The sequence below is a fragment of the Poecilia mexicana genome, unplaced genomic scaffold (assembly GCF_051168715.1).
Source record: "Poecilia mexicana isolate PSO_F unplaced genomic scaffold, ASM5116871v1 scaffold_17, whole genome shotgun sequence".
In the NCBI taxonomy this organism is placed as follows: Eukaryota; Metazoa; Chordata; class Actinopteri; order Cyprinodontiformes; family Poeciliidae; genus Poecilia; species Poecilia mexicana.
The window spans coordinates 783,293-800,000 of NW_028263386.1; the positions used below are offsets into that span (position 1 = coordinate 783,293).

Below are 16,708 nucleotides of genomic sequence, written 5' to 3' on the forward strand. Positions count from 1 at the left end.
CTGAGGCTCCTCCTCCGTTAATCTGGTCTCAGGCTCCGTTAATCTGGTCTCAGGCTCCGTTAATCTGGTCTCAGGCTCCGTTAAACTGGTCTCAGGCTCCGTTAATCTGGTCTCAGGCTCCGTTAATCTGGTCTCAGGCTCCGTTAAACTGGTCTCAGGCTCCGTTAATCTGGTCTCAGGCTCCGTTAATCTGGTCTCAGGCTCCGTTAATCTGGTCTCAGGCTCCGTTAATCTGGTCTCAGGCTCCGTTAAATCGGCGCTGCCTGGAAATGAATCGACAGGAACAGGATCACGTCAGACCAGCATCGTCTGATCGGACGTGTTGCTGCCTCAGTACTTGGAATAGACCTTAGGGACTGATCCATGTCCTGGAAAGCACCTCCAGGTTAAATACAGTAACAACCAAGAAGGACCTGGAAAGTTTCCTGAAGGACCTGGAAAGTTTCCTGAAGGACCTGGAAAGCTTCCTGAAGAACCTGGAAAGTTTCCTGAAGGACCTGGAAGGTTTTGTGAAACTTCCAGGATTTATCCCAGCAGAAACTCGACCTGTAAGTTTCAGAAAGCATCTCATCCACTCATCCAGCTGCAGGCTGAGACGTTTCAGCCGTTTGGTTCTGACATCTGGAGACGTTTTCTGTCTCACATTAAAGTTAAATCCTGGCTTTGGTTTCCAAACAAAACTAGGATCTGCAGAAAGGTTCATCTAAGACTCATTATTTTCTAAAGCTCGTTCACTAATAGAAACTTAATAAATGAGATGTTTCTATGAACCTGAGCACCATTTGACCCGTCGACCCGCTGCAGGGTCGCCTCAGGTTCTGGATCCTGAACCAGGATCAGTTTTACTGTTTTCTGCTGCAGATAAAAAGTCCTGAATGGAAACTTTAGGACTTTTGAAAGGCAGGAAACTGATGTGACCCGTTTCTGATCCAAACTTCACCTGCAGCCTAAAAACTCCTGCAGAGAGGAAACGGCAGCTGCTCAGCGGGTCTCTGACCCAGAAGGTTCAGAGCAGCAGAACCACCAGAGCAACACGACACACAGGAAGGCAGCATGTGGGTCGTCTGTCGTTCTGACGGTGAAACCAGTGAGGTTTGTTCTGGATCTACACCTGGAACTATTAAAACAGCAACAGAAACTTCTTCACAAATGTTTTGAATTTCCATCTGAGTGTGTCCAGGCCAGAGCGCCGAGTTAGACAATGAAATAAAGTAGAAACTCTCGAAGTTTGGACCAACCTGTGGCTCCGGCCTCTGGTCCAAACGGTCAGAAAGGCAGGAACCAGCAGGACCTGGAGGAGGCTGGACAGAAGACGCTGAGCTGCAAGCTCCTTCACCATCGCTAAGCAACCACTCCAACACTTCGTTATCGTCGCTAAGCAACCACTCCAACACTTCGTTATCGTCGCTAAGCAACCACTCCAACACTTCGTTACCGTCGCTAAGCAACCACTCCAACACTTCGTTATCGTCGCTAAGCAACCACTCCAACACTTCTTCACCGTTGCTAAGCAACCACTCCAACACTTCGTTACCGTCGCTAAGCAACCACTCCAACACTTCGTTACCGTCGCTAAGCAACCACTCCAACACTTCGTTACCGTCGCTAAGCAACCACTCCAACACTTCGTTACCGTCGCTAAGCAACCACTCCAACACTTCGTTACCGTCGCTAAGCAACCACTCCAACACTTCGTTACCGTCGCTAAGCAACCACTCCAACACTTCGTTACCGTCGCTAAGCAACCACTCCAACACTTCACATTAAATTCAAGTGAACAATCAGATTTTCTCTCATCGCTGTCACCATCTACCTGCAGGTCAAACGTCTGCTGAAGGTTTTTCCTCCTTTTATTGTGATTGAAGTTCTGCACATGTTGCAGCTGGAACTGGAACCGACTGGTTACTGAAATGCAAGTAAACTTTGGAGCGTCTGTGGCGAGACGCCATCTTGGAACTGTTCAGAACCTAACGGGGCGGTGAAGAACTGGTTCATATGAAGAAGTGATTCCTGTTTCCCATCCTGAGACCTGAACCTCATGGTGACCTCATGGTGACCCCTGTATGACCTCATGGTGACCTCATGGTGACCTCATGGTGACCCCTGTATGACCTCATGGTGACCTCATGGTGACCTCAGTGTGACCTGATGGTGACCTTATGGTGACCCCTGTGTGACCTCATGATGACCTGATTTTGTCTCCAGACTGAAGTCTTCGTTCTGCTTCAGGTCAGGCCTCTCTGGTCTCTCCTGGTTCTGTTTGTGCTGCAGACTCTGGGAACCAGCCGATCAGCGGTACCAACAGAACCTGAACAAACCCGGCAGCGTTTTCCTCCTGGTTTCTGTTTTAACTCCCGTTGCTCCTCTCTGGCAGCCATTTTCCCCCCAGAGGGTCTGAAAGCAGAACGGCCTCTTTGGACCAGCTGGTTCCTGAGACCCATTTGAGGTTCTGAAACACCGACCCGTCTCTGATGGCGCTGAATGTGGCGCAGCTGATGTGTTGGGAGGAGGAGCTGCGTCTCACCGCCTTATAGTCGGATCACCTTGTAAACCTGGAACCAATAAAGATGTTTGATCTTCACCCACCCAGGTTCTGCCTCCTGTCCACTAGGGGGCAGCATCTGCTCTGCTCCTCAAAGTGCTATGAAGCTGATCTGAGTTCAGGTGTCTGACTGACCGTGGGAGATTCTCCAGCTACTCTTATTTTTGATAATTAGTTAAAAGTTTAATTTTCATCCAGTCGTGAGGAAATGCAGGATAATCTGAAAGCAGATCAAGATTTTTAACCTGAATATAAAAGTTTAAAGTTCCTGTGGTTTATCTGTGTTTTATAAAACTGTTTAATAAATGAATTCATTTCTATTCATTGAAATATAAAACAAAGCACTTTGGTTTGTGTAGATTTTTATTGAAGCTGTGTAGAAGTAAAACATGAATAAAGTTTGAACAGCAGGAAGTTGAAGTTGAACCGTTTCCTGTCGATGTGAAACGAGGAGCTGCTGCCGTTTGGTTTCTCACTGATTTCATCTGCAGCTTCACTTCCTGTTCAGATGTGGTTCCAACTGATCAAACTGACAGGCGGGGCGGTGGGTGGCGGCTTCCAGGCCCAACTCAGAAAATGGATGAAGAACATGGAGGTGATGAGCTGCTGGAGTTTCACAGGATTAAATCAAGGAAAGAATAAAGGAGGTCGAGAGCCGCGCCGTGAGGGACGCCTCGTTCCTCACAAACCTGCTAAAGTCATTCATCTAAACAAAGAAAAACTAGGAGGAAAATGAAGGATTCAGACAAAATGATTGTTAAAAAGCTGATTATAACTTCATGTTGTCACAGTTTCATCCCTGTGAACACATGAAGTCATGATGAAGTTAAACGTTTCTGGTCAAATCAAACAATATTGAATTGAACTGTTTCCTGTTATGTTTGATAAAAATTAATACATTTAAGTTGATTAAATCCAAAACCAGGTTTGGTTCATGTTTTGGTTTTTTCAATATTTAGTTTTTTTATTTGGGTGAAAATTAATTTTTAAGCTTCTAGACTCCAGTTTCTTCCCATTTCTCCTCCTGGATTATTTTTCACCAGATTAAGAGGATAAAATCTGCCGCGATGCTTCCTGCGGTTCGGTTCGGCCCAGATGGGTCACATGATCAAGGTTCTGATGGTCAGGATGGTGTTGAAGGCGACGGCCTTGGCGAAGATCAGCCGGACGCCGCTGATCAGCAGCAGGAAGAAGTTCTGCTTGGCTTCCTCTGGATTTACAGACGGAACCAGGAAACGGATCAGAACCAGAGGAAACATGAGAGAGAACAGGTGTGTGTGTGTGTGTGTGTGTGTGTGTGTGTGTGTGTGTGTGTGTGTGTGTGTGTGTGTGTGTGTGTGTGTGTGTGTGTGTGTGTTCACTTGCCTGGATAAATCTTGTCAGGTTTTTCACCTGTTTGAGAGAAAATCACCATCAGAGATAAAAATCTCCAGCGCAGAACTTTGACCTTTAACCTCCAGGTGTTTCTCACCTGCTTTCTGGCCGCTGGACGCTTCGCCGCCGCCGCTGGACGCTTCGCCGCCGCCGCTGGACGCTTCGCCGCCGCTGGACGCTTCGCCCAGCTTGCAGGAGCTGATGGTGATGATGTTGTCCTTGGTGCCGTTGGTGAATCCGGGGTAATAGAAGGTCTTGGTGGCGGCCGACAGGCGGGCTGGACTGGTTTTCACCGTGACCCGACCCACCGTCGTTTCCAGAACCATGTCGCCTCCACTGGGACGGAAACCTGCAGCCAGACAGACTTCTGGACCCAACCGGGCCGGTGAGAACCCGGCAGGCTGCAGGCGACCGAGGAGGAAGAGGTCTGGACTGACAGGGGAGGATTCTGAGGGAACCAGAACCGGGTCAATCATTAAGAACCAGAACCAGGTCAATCATTAAGAACCAGAACCGGGTCAATCATTAAGAACCAGAACCGGGTCAATCATTAAGAACCAGAACCGGGTCAAACTTTAAGAACCAGAACCGGGTCAATCATTAAGAACCAGAACCGGGTCAATCATTAAGAACCAGAACCGGGTCAAACATTAAGAACCAGAACCGGGTCAATCATTAAGAACCAGAACCGGGTCAATCATTAAGAACCAGAACCGGGTCAAACTTTAAGAACCAGAACCGGGTCAATCATTAAGAACCAGAACCGGGTCAATCATTAAGAACCAGAACCGGGTCAAACATTAAGAACCAGAACCGGGTCAATCATTAAGAACCAGAACCGGGTCAATCATTAAGAACCAGAACCGGGTCAAACTTTAAGAACCAGAACCGGGTCAATCATTAAGAACCAGAACCGGGTCAAACATTAAGAACCAGAACCGGGTCAAACATTAAACACAAAACCTTCAGACTGGACTTAAAAACACTGCAGTGAATTTCAATAAAGTTATTAAAATAAACTTTAATAATTGATCATTTTCAGGTTTGGACAAAGTGCCAGGAAACCCAGTTTATTACAGAACGACTGATTTAATACACCAAACATTCAAATCATCGTTTTCACCGTTTTCTGGCTCCATGATGCAGATTCACTACAATCAGAAATATTAAAGTAAAGCTTCATATTTCTGACTAAATGTTCGTTTTAATGCATCAAAGCTCCAGTTGAAATTAATGACAATAAAACTCAATAGGAAGGTTTGATATAATTGTGTTAAATTATATGATCCTGAATTAAATTAACTTTTTTATCTTCCTAATATTACATTTTTATTTTAAATCATTTTTTCACCATGTTGAATTTCAGGTGATCATTTTCTGGTTTTGCATCAAGATGAAACATTAACAATAAGATTAAAAACTAAAAACTGATTTTGATGATTTAAGAGACAAACTGGATTTTATATCCATGAAGAAAAACTAATCAGTTTTCCTTCTTTGTATTTATCGTTTCTTCCTCTTCATGGCTGAACATTAAATATGAACATAAACGTTCAGATCATTTCCTCACTGATGAGCCTTTATGCTCAAATCCTGGTTTACATTTTATTACATCTAAAAGTCTTTGTTTTATTTTTTAGAAACTAAATTGTTTAAAATTATTCTGTATTTTTTTCAGGTTTCAGGTTTAAGTTTTTGTTCCTAGACGAGATCAAACATTTACAGTTTTAGTGCCGATTCAACGTTTATGTTTAATATCATAATGTTTATGTTTAATATCAGATTGTTTATGTTTAATATCAGATTGTTTATGTTTAATATCAGATTGTTTATGTTTAATATCAGATTGTTTATGTTTAATATCAGATTGTTTATGTTTAATATCAGATTGTTTATGTTTAATATAATAATGTTTATGTTTAATATAATAATGTTTATGTTTAATATCAGATTGTTTATGTTTAATATCAGATTGTTTATGTTTAATATCAGATTGTTTATGTTTAATATCAGATTGTTTATGTTTAATATCATAATGTTTATGTTTAATATCAGATTGTTTATGTTTAATATCATAATGTTTATGTTTAATATCAAAACGTTTCTGATCTGAACTGTGGATCGTTTTAGAAATGACTCAATTATTCCAATAAACCAAATCAACATTTTTCTCAGATTAATTTCAGATGTTTATCAACTCATTGATTTATCCAAATCAATTAAATATATTTTGTCTAACGTGAATATTTTCACACTGATACTTTAATTCCAACTATTTTAAAATATTTATTTTTGGACCAAACAGATTTTTGGAGCATTTCTGTCTCCAACGGTTCGTTTTGCTCATATTTGCAGAGAAACGAGTTTCAGAGTCTCTGCAGCTCAGAGATTAAACCTCATTTATGCATCTGGAGGTAAAACATTCAGGTTTGATTCTAAATGTGCATCAATGCAGTGAATGTTTGTTCTGACCTTTAGGAGAGACGGTGAGCTGGATCGGCTTCCCGAACGTCAGTGCATCACAGTATTACAGCCTCGTACAAAAACCTGAGAGCTGGAAACGTCTTCAGAGGAGCAGAAAAATCCTCCTGCACCACAAACGGTGCAGTTATGAAACCTGCAGCATTAAATGAGATTCTGTTAGGATTTTAAAAGGTGGATTTCAGAGTTTGATCAGAAGCAGAGCAGAGATGTGAGCGCAAGAAAAGTGGAGAAAAGTTTCAGGTTTTCTTTATAAAGGAGCTTTTAGAGAACTGACCTGAAATGCAGCTTGGTTCCGGTTGTTTGGGTCTCCATGGGGGTTTTAAGGGTTTCCCAGGCAGATCAGCAGAGCCTGGAGGTTTTTGTTGCGCTGTGTGTGCAGGTTCAGTCAGAGTGGTACCCCAGCTAACACGGTGAAAAACCGTCGAACAAAAACCTGCAGCAGGAAACCAGCTGAACCCACCAGACTGAAAACGTCTTGCTGACAGTTCTGCTGTTTTCCCTCCATCATTATGTATAAAAATCAACCAATACTGATACAAACGGTGTGGATTTTCATCTACCAGAACATTTATGCATATTTTTATTTTGGCTGTTTACAAACTAAACATGCATAAAATCAAAACTGACGTCAAAGTTAATCATAAAACTGATGCTGTGTCTTTAAACTTATTAGGAATAATTAAATGTTCAGTGCCCAACCTGATCCATCGTGTGGGTCAGACATGATCATCCAGGACAGAAGCAGAAAGTTCAGAACCGGTTTCAATCAGCACCGACCAGCTGCTGTTACTCCACCAGACCTGTAAGTGGCGCTAAACATCAAGTATGCAAATAAAGCACCGCATGCAGTCAGCAATAAACGCAAAACTGAAATAAAATTACTAAACAACAACAAAGACAATTTGAGATTTGTAGAGGTTTTGCTGCAGTACCAATACATCAGGGTTTCCTCCAGTGTATTATAAGCCTGGCAGCCCACCAGGCTTTACTTGAGCTGCATTGCTTAGTAAAGGCTTAGCATTGCTCATTTAATTATTTTTAATGTTTGCATTTTTTAATTCTTTATAGTTGGTGTTCAGATATGAATCTTCCAATAACACATAATAATCAAGTGATACTTTAAAATGTCCTGTCAACATTTTTAAAGTCGGACACGGCAGGCAGCAGGATGAACCGCCGGGGTCAGCAAGCTTTCTGGAGGAACCTTGGACATCATCATTACTGTTTGTATGACGTCTTCGGGGTTAGAGGTTTGACAAATGCATCAGTGTTTCTTTCTCTGTGAACATGAAAAACATTTTCTGTGTTGACACAGAGCAAAAACGGCCAACATTCCTGTTTTAGGCCCCGTCTCACAGAGAAACATGGAAAAGTTGTAAATGATTTAGAAAAAAGTGAGCATCCACAGAAAAAGGTGCAACGCTGCAGAAAATGGTGTAGTAGGTCTGCCAGGCCAATCGGGGGCGCTGTAGCGCTGCTGCAGAATGAGCAAAAACAGACCAAACTGCCCCATGTCTGTCATTTGAGAGAGGAAGGTGCAAAACCAACAGAGATGTGTTTAAAAATAAAAAAGAGGCATGGACTGGATGCAGACATGTTGAAATGTATCCACTGCTTTCAGATCCATCAGTTCTCGGCTCCAAGATGCTGAATCCATGTGGACGAACAATTCAAACAAACCTTTTCACTTTGAGGTGAGGAAAAGGTTCTGACGGTGTGAGTAGATTCTCCAGGCTGATGTCCAGGAAGCTGCTGAATGAAAGGACTCAGCGGTGGGCAGGTGAGGCTTCCTGCACAACGTTCTGGTGCCAATAAACACATCAAGCTTTCAAACTCAAATCCCCGAGGAGAAAAATGGTTCCAGACATTTTGAAGAAAATTTGCAGCAGAACAGTTTCAAAGTGTGACTGTATCATGAGAAGTTGTGCTGATGGTGACGGTGGTTCGATTCCTGCTCCACCCGTCTGTCTTTGGGCAAGACGTTGGACCTGCTTTGTGGGTCAGATGGCCCAGTGGCGCCGATGCATGGCAGCCTCACCTACTGTGCAGTAGCAGTGGCGTGTGTCTGTGTGCATGAATGTAATGTGAATCAGTTTGGGGTCCTCCGGATTGACAGAGTGCCTCACTGACCATTTAACAGACCGGATCAAACTCTGACAGCCAGATCCAAAACACTTTGCTTTCCTGTTCAAGGACTTTCTGCAGCCTCTGCGTCACTGGGCTCATCACTGAAAGGATTCTACCGACTTACTGAGGAGTTTCTGCAACCATGTGGGACACAGAGCCAGGCTGAGCTGTGGAGAACACCCGGTTGGTTAGGGAGCGACCACAGCTGGATGTGGCACCATCACATCTGGGACGACTGGTTCTGATTGGTACTTGGTTTGTAGGTTTATGTTGTGGTGTTTGTTTCTCAGGGGTGAGGAGCTGAAGTAAGGTCCTGGTGTACATCCCTGATCCATCAGTACAGCAGTTCCCAGTTGGCTGCATAAACTCAGGGTTTCCCCCAGAAAACGTGCTAAGCCCGGTGGTGCCAAGGCGGTCCAACGTGTTTTTGTATTAAAGACGTTAAGATGCCAGTGAAACACGACTTAAACCCACAACTACAACAAATCAAAATATACAATTAAAATCAATATCAATTATTTCCACTTTCGTTTAATCCAAATTAAGCCAGCGGCTCCATCGGCCCCCCTAGGGCTTCAGGGCCCCATAAATGCTAATATTTTAACACAGACCACAGATACATGAATGTAACATTAGTTTATTGAGATGATCAATGCTGCTAAATTTAATTCAATTTCAGCATATATAGATTAAAAGAGTTTAAATTGTTTAACATTTAAATGCAAGATTTTAAGTAGCTGGCAAGTTTACTTTGTAAAACTTCAAAGAACAATATTCATAGTTGGATTGTTTTGTTACCATAGCAACAATCTGATGCTGTGAGTTTAATCTTTGAATTTACAAATACAAAAAACTGCGATTATAACTTATTGCTTTTTAGGCTGGCCAATTAAACTAGTCCCCCTCTCTCAGATTAAATCCAACACATCTGTTAGAGGTGCTGATATTTTTAGGAACAAAAGGGGCTCCTAAATCAGATTCTGCTCCAGGCCTCATGCAGCCTTGGACCGGCCCTGCATGATGAGTTAAATCTGCTGCACTACGCAGAGATGAGCAACAAACGGGAGATTTAATTCAATGCTGCTAATGTGGCTTCAGTAGCTCTAACATTTCGTGTCTGTTGAGTTTTTAACAAGGAGACACAGAAACTGTTCTGGTTGGTCGAGTTTCTCAGATCTCCGCCTGCATTAACTCTAAGTGGACAAAGCATTTGATACGTTTAACTGGAAAAATAATAATAAAATAATATAAAATCAGCGTGATGTGTTACAGACAGGCGAGTGTGAAAGCTCCTCACCAGGCTCAACCTGCATGATCAGGTTAGCTGGTTCATTAACTAACACACGGCCAACCGGGAACACATAGATAAACTTTACCAGCCGGGCGCTGGGCGTGTTGAGATGGAAAAGCTGCACAAAATTAATTGTTCACAAATATAAATTATTCTCACCACTCGCTCAATGAACCCCTGAAAGCTACAAGATATTCCTGCAGTTCATGTAGAGCTGCGCAACCAGAGCCAACCAGAGTGGTGTTTAAAGTCCTACCTTGATCAAAAACTCTGGAAAGAATCATAATTCCTCACAGTGGATTGATGTAAGTATCCATACAGGTCAGCCTGAGTCCAGTTTGACTGAAAGGATCCGCACCGAGGTAAACTTAACCCAGCTGCTGCAGCGTGTGAGGCACCAGCAGTGTGATTGGTCCAGTTTTAGATGCAAAAACTATAAATCAGTGGTTCTGGTGAGTCGGTCTCAGGGGTTCGGTGGAGCCTCTGCCACGGAGGTAAAGACTCACTGTGTAAAGTCGTGATGACGCCCCGCTTTGCCATCACTTGCTGTAGAGGATCACGTTACATTGCTGAGCCAATCAGAGCTGCGGAGGAGCCCTGATTGGAGGAGCTCCACTCTCAGCAGGGATTCGAACTTGTGTCTTTAATTACTTCACGGTTTTTACCAAATTCTATAGTCTAAATCTGCTCCTTAGTTGCATCTTTTCGGGGTTGCTACTGCCTCTAGTGGCGTGGGGGTGGAAACACAACTAATATAATTACATTTCTAAATCAGAATACCACAAAGTCTTTGTTATTTATTATTAATTTTTCATTCTCTTAATAATGTAGAGCTAATTAAATGATCTAAAGACCTTAAAGTGGTTCCAGTTTCTCTCGATGGCCAACCTGTTGAAACTGGCAGATTTTAAATACCTTGGGTCGTTCCTGGACAGTCGGCTCAACTTTGCTGAAAACACTGACTGTATTTTGAAGAACTGTTCTCAGAGACTCTACCTTTTAAGACTTAGTGATCATGGGGTGTCCCAACTGGACTCTAGTTGGGTCACCCCTATGTCTTGAATTTGGGGGGAAAAAATCCTATCTAATTTATCACTACTGAAGGGTTCAGTGAATGCGCATATGAAACTGGTGGGCTCTGATATAAACCTATCTTCTATAAACTTATGTTTTAGGAATAAATCTGCTTGGCCAGTGAAGCGCTCAGAGCAACAGAGATGCTGCTTAAAAACCCCAAACAAAACAAAACAAAAAAGTGTTGTTTTTTTGTTAATTATTATTTTCCTAAAAACATAAAGAAGAAACTCTTAGCCTGGCGGTGGCGCTAGTGAAGGATGGCAGGCGCCAGGCCTATAATACACTGGGGGAAACCCAGAGTCTTCAGCTCTCCAAAGACTTGAGGATCATAGATACCAGGAACCACATCTGCTGTCCGGCAGGAGGAAACATCCTGAAAATCTGAAGGTGAGGATCAGTTCGTCAGCTCAAGCCTTTAGGCAGAAGGCAGAATAAGATCAGGTGGTCTTTGATGCTGAAAGCCTGTTGACTCCTCAGTGATCTTCAGACTCTGCCTTGGCCCTCGTCTGCCACCTTCCTCTCGATGTGGACGGACTTTCTTCTCCTTTATTGGTTCCTGTGAATCTGGGCTCTAAACCTGCTGTGAAACATTCAGGTTGATTCTCAGTGAAGGTCAGATCACTCGTGGTCTTTACAAGAGACAGCTGAGGCCCGGTAAGATTCAGATTGTTTGGATTTTGTGTGGTTTGGCAGGTGAAGTGGTTCTGCTGGGTCTGCAGCTGAAGAGCAGAACCAGTTGAAAGGTCACCTTTGGGTCAAACCGAGTCGCTGCTTCCAGTGGCTGAGTTTTGGTGTCTCTGGGTTTTTGGAACATTTCAGGGAAGAACGGAGCAAAATGTCAAGGTGAGAAGTTAACTTTAGCTAATGGACAGACAGACGGACTGATGGGAATTGTAATTTCTCTGCCTAAAACCTTATCAGGCAACATTTGACCACATCTGCAGCTAGTGATCTCCTGGAAGCCGGGTCACCACTCGCTGACTGCAGATGAAGTGGGTTGGTGGTCCAAGTCAGTTGGAAGCTTTTGTTCTACATAAAGTGATAATTGAGTCCAGCAGCAGAAGAAACATTCTCCAGTATCTTCACGTTGAAACAGAAGGAGTCGTTTTAAGTTGTAATATTTAGATTTTACCAATCGGGTTATAATTATGCCAGTAATTCAGTGTTTGCACCGTCTGGCTGTCTGTGTCTGAAAGACCTTTAGTTTCCAAAGTTGTGCATGTATAATGAGGATTGGAAGAATCAGAGAGCTTCGTGTTGAATCCATCAGCGGCTCACCGTAAGGCTCGGAGGTTTTTGTCAAACGTTCAGGCTGACTTCAGTCACTGTGGTCCGTAAACACGGTGAGAAACACTCATACAAAAACTGTTGAATTGTTTCTCTATGGGAGCGTCGCAGCAGCAGCTGAAGGCGGTTTGAGGTTTTTCATATCGACTCGTTGTGGTTGGATTGAAGGGAGGAGGATCGTTATCTACTCCAGCTTATCGCACTGCAGAAACAAAACCTTTCCAAGTCATTTTGGTCTAGTTTCCAGAGAAAATAACTCAGTTCACTTGAAATAAGACTAATGGAAAAGTAACTTTTCAGCTAGAAACAGGCACTTGTTCCAAGAACAATTCCTTAATATTGATGGAAATGTACCAGATCCATTGGCAGATAAATCAACTCATAACAGGAAAAATGTTACAAGTGAAATGATCCACCAGTGGAACTGCTTGTCCTTTTTCATCAACATTAAGGAATCATGTTCTGAAACAAGCGCTTATTTGTTGATGAAGTTACTTGTAATCTAGCACATTTAAAATAAGTCAAAAGATATTCACACTAGAAATTAGACCAAAAATACTTGGGAAGATTTTGTGTTTTGCAGTGCTGGACGAAAAAAGAAAAATAATAAAAAAACACAGCAGTGATGTTTAACTAACACACCTTCTGAATATGCATGTAGGAACTTTTTGACTGATGCTATATATAACTAATGAGTTATATATAGATATCTATGGATATCTCAATAGCATCGATCGATTGATCAGCTTCTAAATCCTCTCAGCCCATATCCATGTTGACCACAAGTTCTCAGCCATGAGCTCCAAACCATCATCCAGTCAGACTTTATAACTTTACAGAATAAACTTCCAGACCATCCATCCTCTGACGGACCCGGTTCAACTTGATGATGGAGAGAAACAGGAACAGAACCTGCTTTCTGCTCCGGACCTCGACCCGGAGCTGCACAGCGTGTGGATGCGACTGAAGGACCAGATTTATGGAGCATGGCATCATCAACGTAGCCCGGCGTTCGCTTGCCAATAATACGAAGTTCGCTAAAGTCAACAACCTCCCAGCTCTCCATCTCAAAGAACCGCCTCCCTGAAAGTTGTTGCATCTCCATCTGAGATCCTCTTCTTGCAGGTTTTGCTTGTTTAGTTGGACATTTCAAAACTGATTAACCCAAAACAAGTTACTCATGGGAGCATGTCTGCTTTAAGCGATTTTTCGTCTTGCTTTTGTGTATTTTTCAATTTTGTTAATTTGATTGGTTGTGCTGCAGCTTACACACATCTACACACACACACACACACACACACACACACACACACACACACAGTGTGGAAAACAGAGACGGTCTGCGTCAGCAGTGCCTCATCGAGGATCCATGTGGCCGCAGCAGATCTGTGTCGTTGTCCAGAAGAAATTAAACCAGAAGACGCCGCACATTTTTTTTGGCACAAAATTTAATTTGTTTTCATGTTTAAATTCAAGTTCTTGTTTAACGCAAATAAAATGTGAGTTTTTGAAATATTTCTGATTAAATTTCAAAGCAGATATCAAAGATACAAAAGTATGTATGTTGAAATGAAAGGCCTTATTTTCAAGCAAACATGGCGGCCGCAGCCCATCCAGTACAAGGCGCCGAGCTGGACTCATCTGGGCTGGGAGATCAGGATAGATCGTTTTTAATCCGGGTTCCGGAATGGATCCACATCAGAGTTGAAACTGCGCCATATTTGAAGAACAGCAAACAGGAAGGGGCGGAGTCAGACCACGTCAGCGTCATGGCGGTAAAGGAAGGCGCTTCATTAAAACAGTGAAGACCTGAAAATCCCCTTTGGGTTCCAAAGGTTCGGTCCGGTGATGACATCCGGTTCTAGACAAGCTAAGCTCACACGGCAAGTTCTCTGTTTTAGTTAATTTTTTTATTTAGTTACTCTCCCACCTCTGGTTTCTTAACTCGATACAGAACAAGTGTATTTAACCCAAAATGCGACAAAGCCTCACTGAGCTTCTTCTTTCTAACTAAAGTTTTATTTGCTGAACTAAATGTGACGTCGCTGCTTTGGTTCCGGGATAAAACACTAGAACTGTCTACTGGTTTTTAATTTGATCAAATGTTAGTTTCATGTTGGATTAAACGGCGCTAAGCTGAAGGTTGATCCGGTTCATGAACGCTGGTCTCGGCCAGCCGTCCCTCGGAACCTCGGAGGTTCGGGACCGTCAGCAGATTTCCGAACCAAACACCGAGAAGCTAATATTCGTCCTTCCTTCTGATCCATGAGGCACACTCTATTGAATTTAAAGTCATTAGAAATATTTTAAATAATTTCATTATGAAAAGAAGAAAACTGTTTATTTTCCTTCAATAGCTTCCGGGTCATGTGACCCATTGACAAAACTGAAACTATTCTACTGGACCAGATGAGGAAACTCATTTTATCCCATCTGAACCTTTTTATATTTTTCAGCTAATTCTATATTTAAAATGTAAGTTTTCTCTTCAACAGCATCCAAGTCATGTGATGAATTGATTCAAAAATCGATGTGAACTTATGGAGGATCTTCATGAGGCGCGATGCCAACCTCAGAGTTCCTGCTAGGATCCAGGAGGGACTGAACCATGGGGCCTCCAGGGCCCAGTTTGGGGCCCTGGTCACTGCAGTCACATGTTCATGTTGCATTTTGCATCAGTTTGTTGTTTTTGATAAATTCTGAATTTATGAGAAAAGTTAAACTTGTTTAAATAAAGAGGCACAAAGAGAACACAGTCCACATTTATTTAAATCTGAAAGTCTACAGAGACAAACACAAGAAGTCAAAGGTCAGACCTGAACCAGAACACCAGGCTGGTGTTCCAACCCACCAGGACCCAGAACCTGCAGAATAAACCGGGACCAGAACCGGCTCCCGACCCATTCCTCTGACGGCCTCGGGTCCGCTCAGGCGGCTCGTCTTCAGGTGAAGCGACAGGAAAAGCACGATCACACAAAGTCTGAAGAAAACATCCGAGGGAAAATAATCGGTTTGTTTCCAAGAGAGCAGCTGAACGCTGGTCTGAACCGGGTCCAACCGGGTCCAGATGGGAGACACCAGAACCGGGCCTTGAACTGCAGAACTTCAGGTTAAAACCCAAAGTCCAGCTGATTTTAGCTCCACTTTAAAACGAAGCGAGCAGAAAAAGAACCGATCAAACATTATTCCTGATGGTTCCTGGAACTGTTCTCATCTTAAACCTTCAGAAAGAATCACTTCATAAAGAGTCAGCAGATCAGCAGATCAATAATTAATAATCCGCTGGGCTTTCAGAACCGTCTGATCATTTTTTATGTATTTTAAAACAAAAAGTCACGTGACAGAAACTGCACCTCATTTTTCCATAACTGAATATTTACAAGACTGTAACAGTTAAATAAAGAGATGTTTAAACCATAACAGCTGCAGACGTCTGAACGTTTTAGTTTTCATCCTGCTGGTCTCAGAGCTTCCCAAGGATCCAGAACCAGAACCAGAGGAGAACCAGCAGCATCCTGACCGGCTGCCTTAAAATCACACTGAAATCCCAGCGAGCTGCAGAGTTCGTCTCTGTCCACCAGATGTCACTGTTTACCTCCCAGACTGAAAAGTTTCAGGCTGGAAATATTAAGACATGGATCAAAAACCGTTGATATTTTAGGCTTCTGGACCTTTCTGGTCCCAAATGTAGTTTCTAGTTGAAACATGAATTTCCTGGTTTTAGGAAACTTTCAGCCTTTCTAATGAAACCCAACAGGATCTGATCAGGGAAGCTTTTCAAACCGTTTTGTTCACATCATGCAATTAATTACCTCCTTTTTTCTAAAGGAGCCTGACTGAAGCTTTTGAGTTTTTGGTCGTCAGGGAGACCTGACAGACCGGTGGACCGATGGCCTGACGGACCGGTGGACCGATGGCCTGACGGACCGGTGGACCGATGGCCTGACGGACCGGTGGACCGATGGCCTGACGGACCGATGGCCTGACGGACCGGTGGACCGATGGCCTGACGGACCGATGGCCTGACGGACCGGTGGACCGATGGCCTGACGGACCGGTGGACCGATGGCCTGACGGACCGGTGGACCGACGGACCGATGGCCTGACGGACCGGTGGACCGATGGCCTGAAGGTCCGGTGGACCGATGGCCTGACGGACCGGTGGACCGACAGTCTCACAGCAGCTGCTACTAAAACGAGGCAGAACAGGAACAGAAAGTAAAGGAGCAGATCAGGTTCAGTAAGCAAGCAGGTCACATCTGGAGTTTTTTCTTCATCAGGTGAAGCGTTCCAGGAAGTAGAGGCAGGAAAGCCCGGAAGTATTCAAGCAGGAAGCTAACGGATGAAGCCGTTCACCTCGAGGGTGAGAAGCTAAACCTGCTACAAACAAATCACAAAATACAGTTTTTTCTTTTTCAGTTAATATCTGTAATCTCTGTAAGCTAACAGTAACACTACTGGGCCGCCCTTAGCCCCGCCCACTGCGCCGCTGCCAGGTGTCTGAACCCTCGTTCAGCCCCCACAGT

General features: G+C 43.4%; 3 protein-coding genes across 7 annotated transcripts in view; all 3 read right to left on the minus strand.

Moving 5' to 3' along the window:
- Positions 1–2,073, minus strand: part of LOC106906668 (uncharacterized) — a 47,786-nt gene extending 45,713 nt beyond the window's left edge. The window contains exons 1-2 of the mRNA XM_088014768.1: positions 1,968–2,073; positions 1,239–1,756 (exon numbers count right to left, since the gene is read on the minus strand). Of these exons, the coding sequence (XP_087870894.1) occupies positions 1,239–1,756; positions 1,968–2,073 (624 nt within the window). The remainder of the gene's footprint in view (positions 1–1,238; positions 1,757–1,967) is intronic.
- An 814-nt stretch (positions 2,074–2,887) lies between these two features.
- trdc (T-cell receptor delta constant) lies at positions 2,888–6,839 on the minus strand. Its single transcript, XM_088014974.1, has 5 exons — positions 6,675–6,839; positions 6,389–6,533; positions 4,014–4,364; positions 3,908–3,934; positions 2,888–3,752 (listed from the first exon to the last, which is right to left on the minus strand). Exons 3-5 carry the CDS (start codon positions 4,240–4,242, stop codon positions 3,643–3,645), a joined length of 366 nt encoding a protein of 121 aa, XP_087871100.1. The 5' UTR covers positions 4,243–4,364; positions 6,389–6,533; positions 6,675–6,839; the 3' UTR covers positions 2,888–3,642.
- Positions 6,840–14,927: 8,088 nt separating this feature from the next.
- smg7 (SMG7 nonsense mediated mRNA decay factor) overlaps positions 14,928–16,708 on the minus strand; it is a 16,431-nt gene continuing 14,650 nt past the window's right edge. For 4 of the 5 annotated variants that reach the window (XM_088014896.1, XM_088014898.1, XM_088014895.1 and 1 more), the window contains one exon: positions 14,928–16,708. This exon is cut by the window's right edge and continues 652 nt beyond it. The gene's annotated coding sequence lies outside the window, so the exon portion shown is untranslated. The other variant, XR_015765890.1, reaches the window with a different exon arrangement.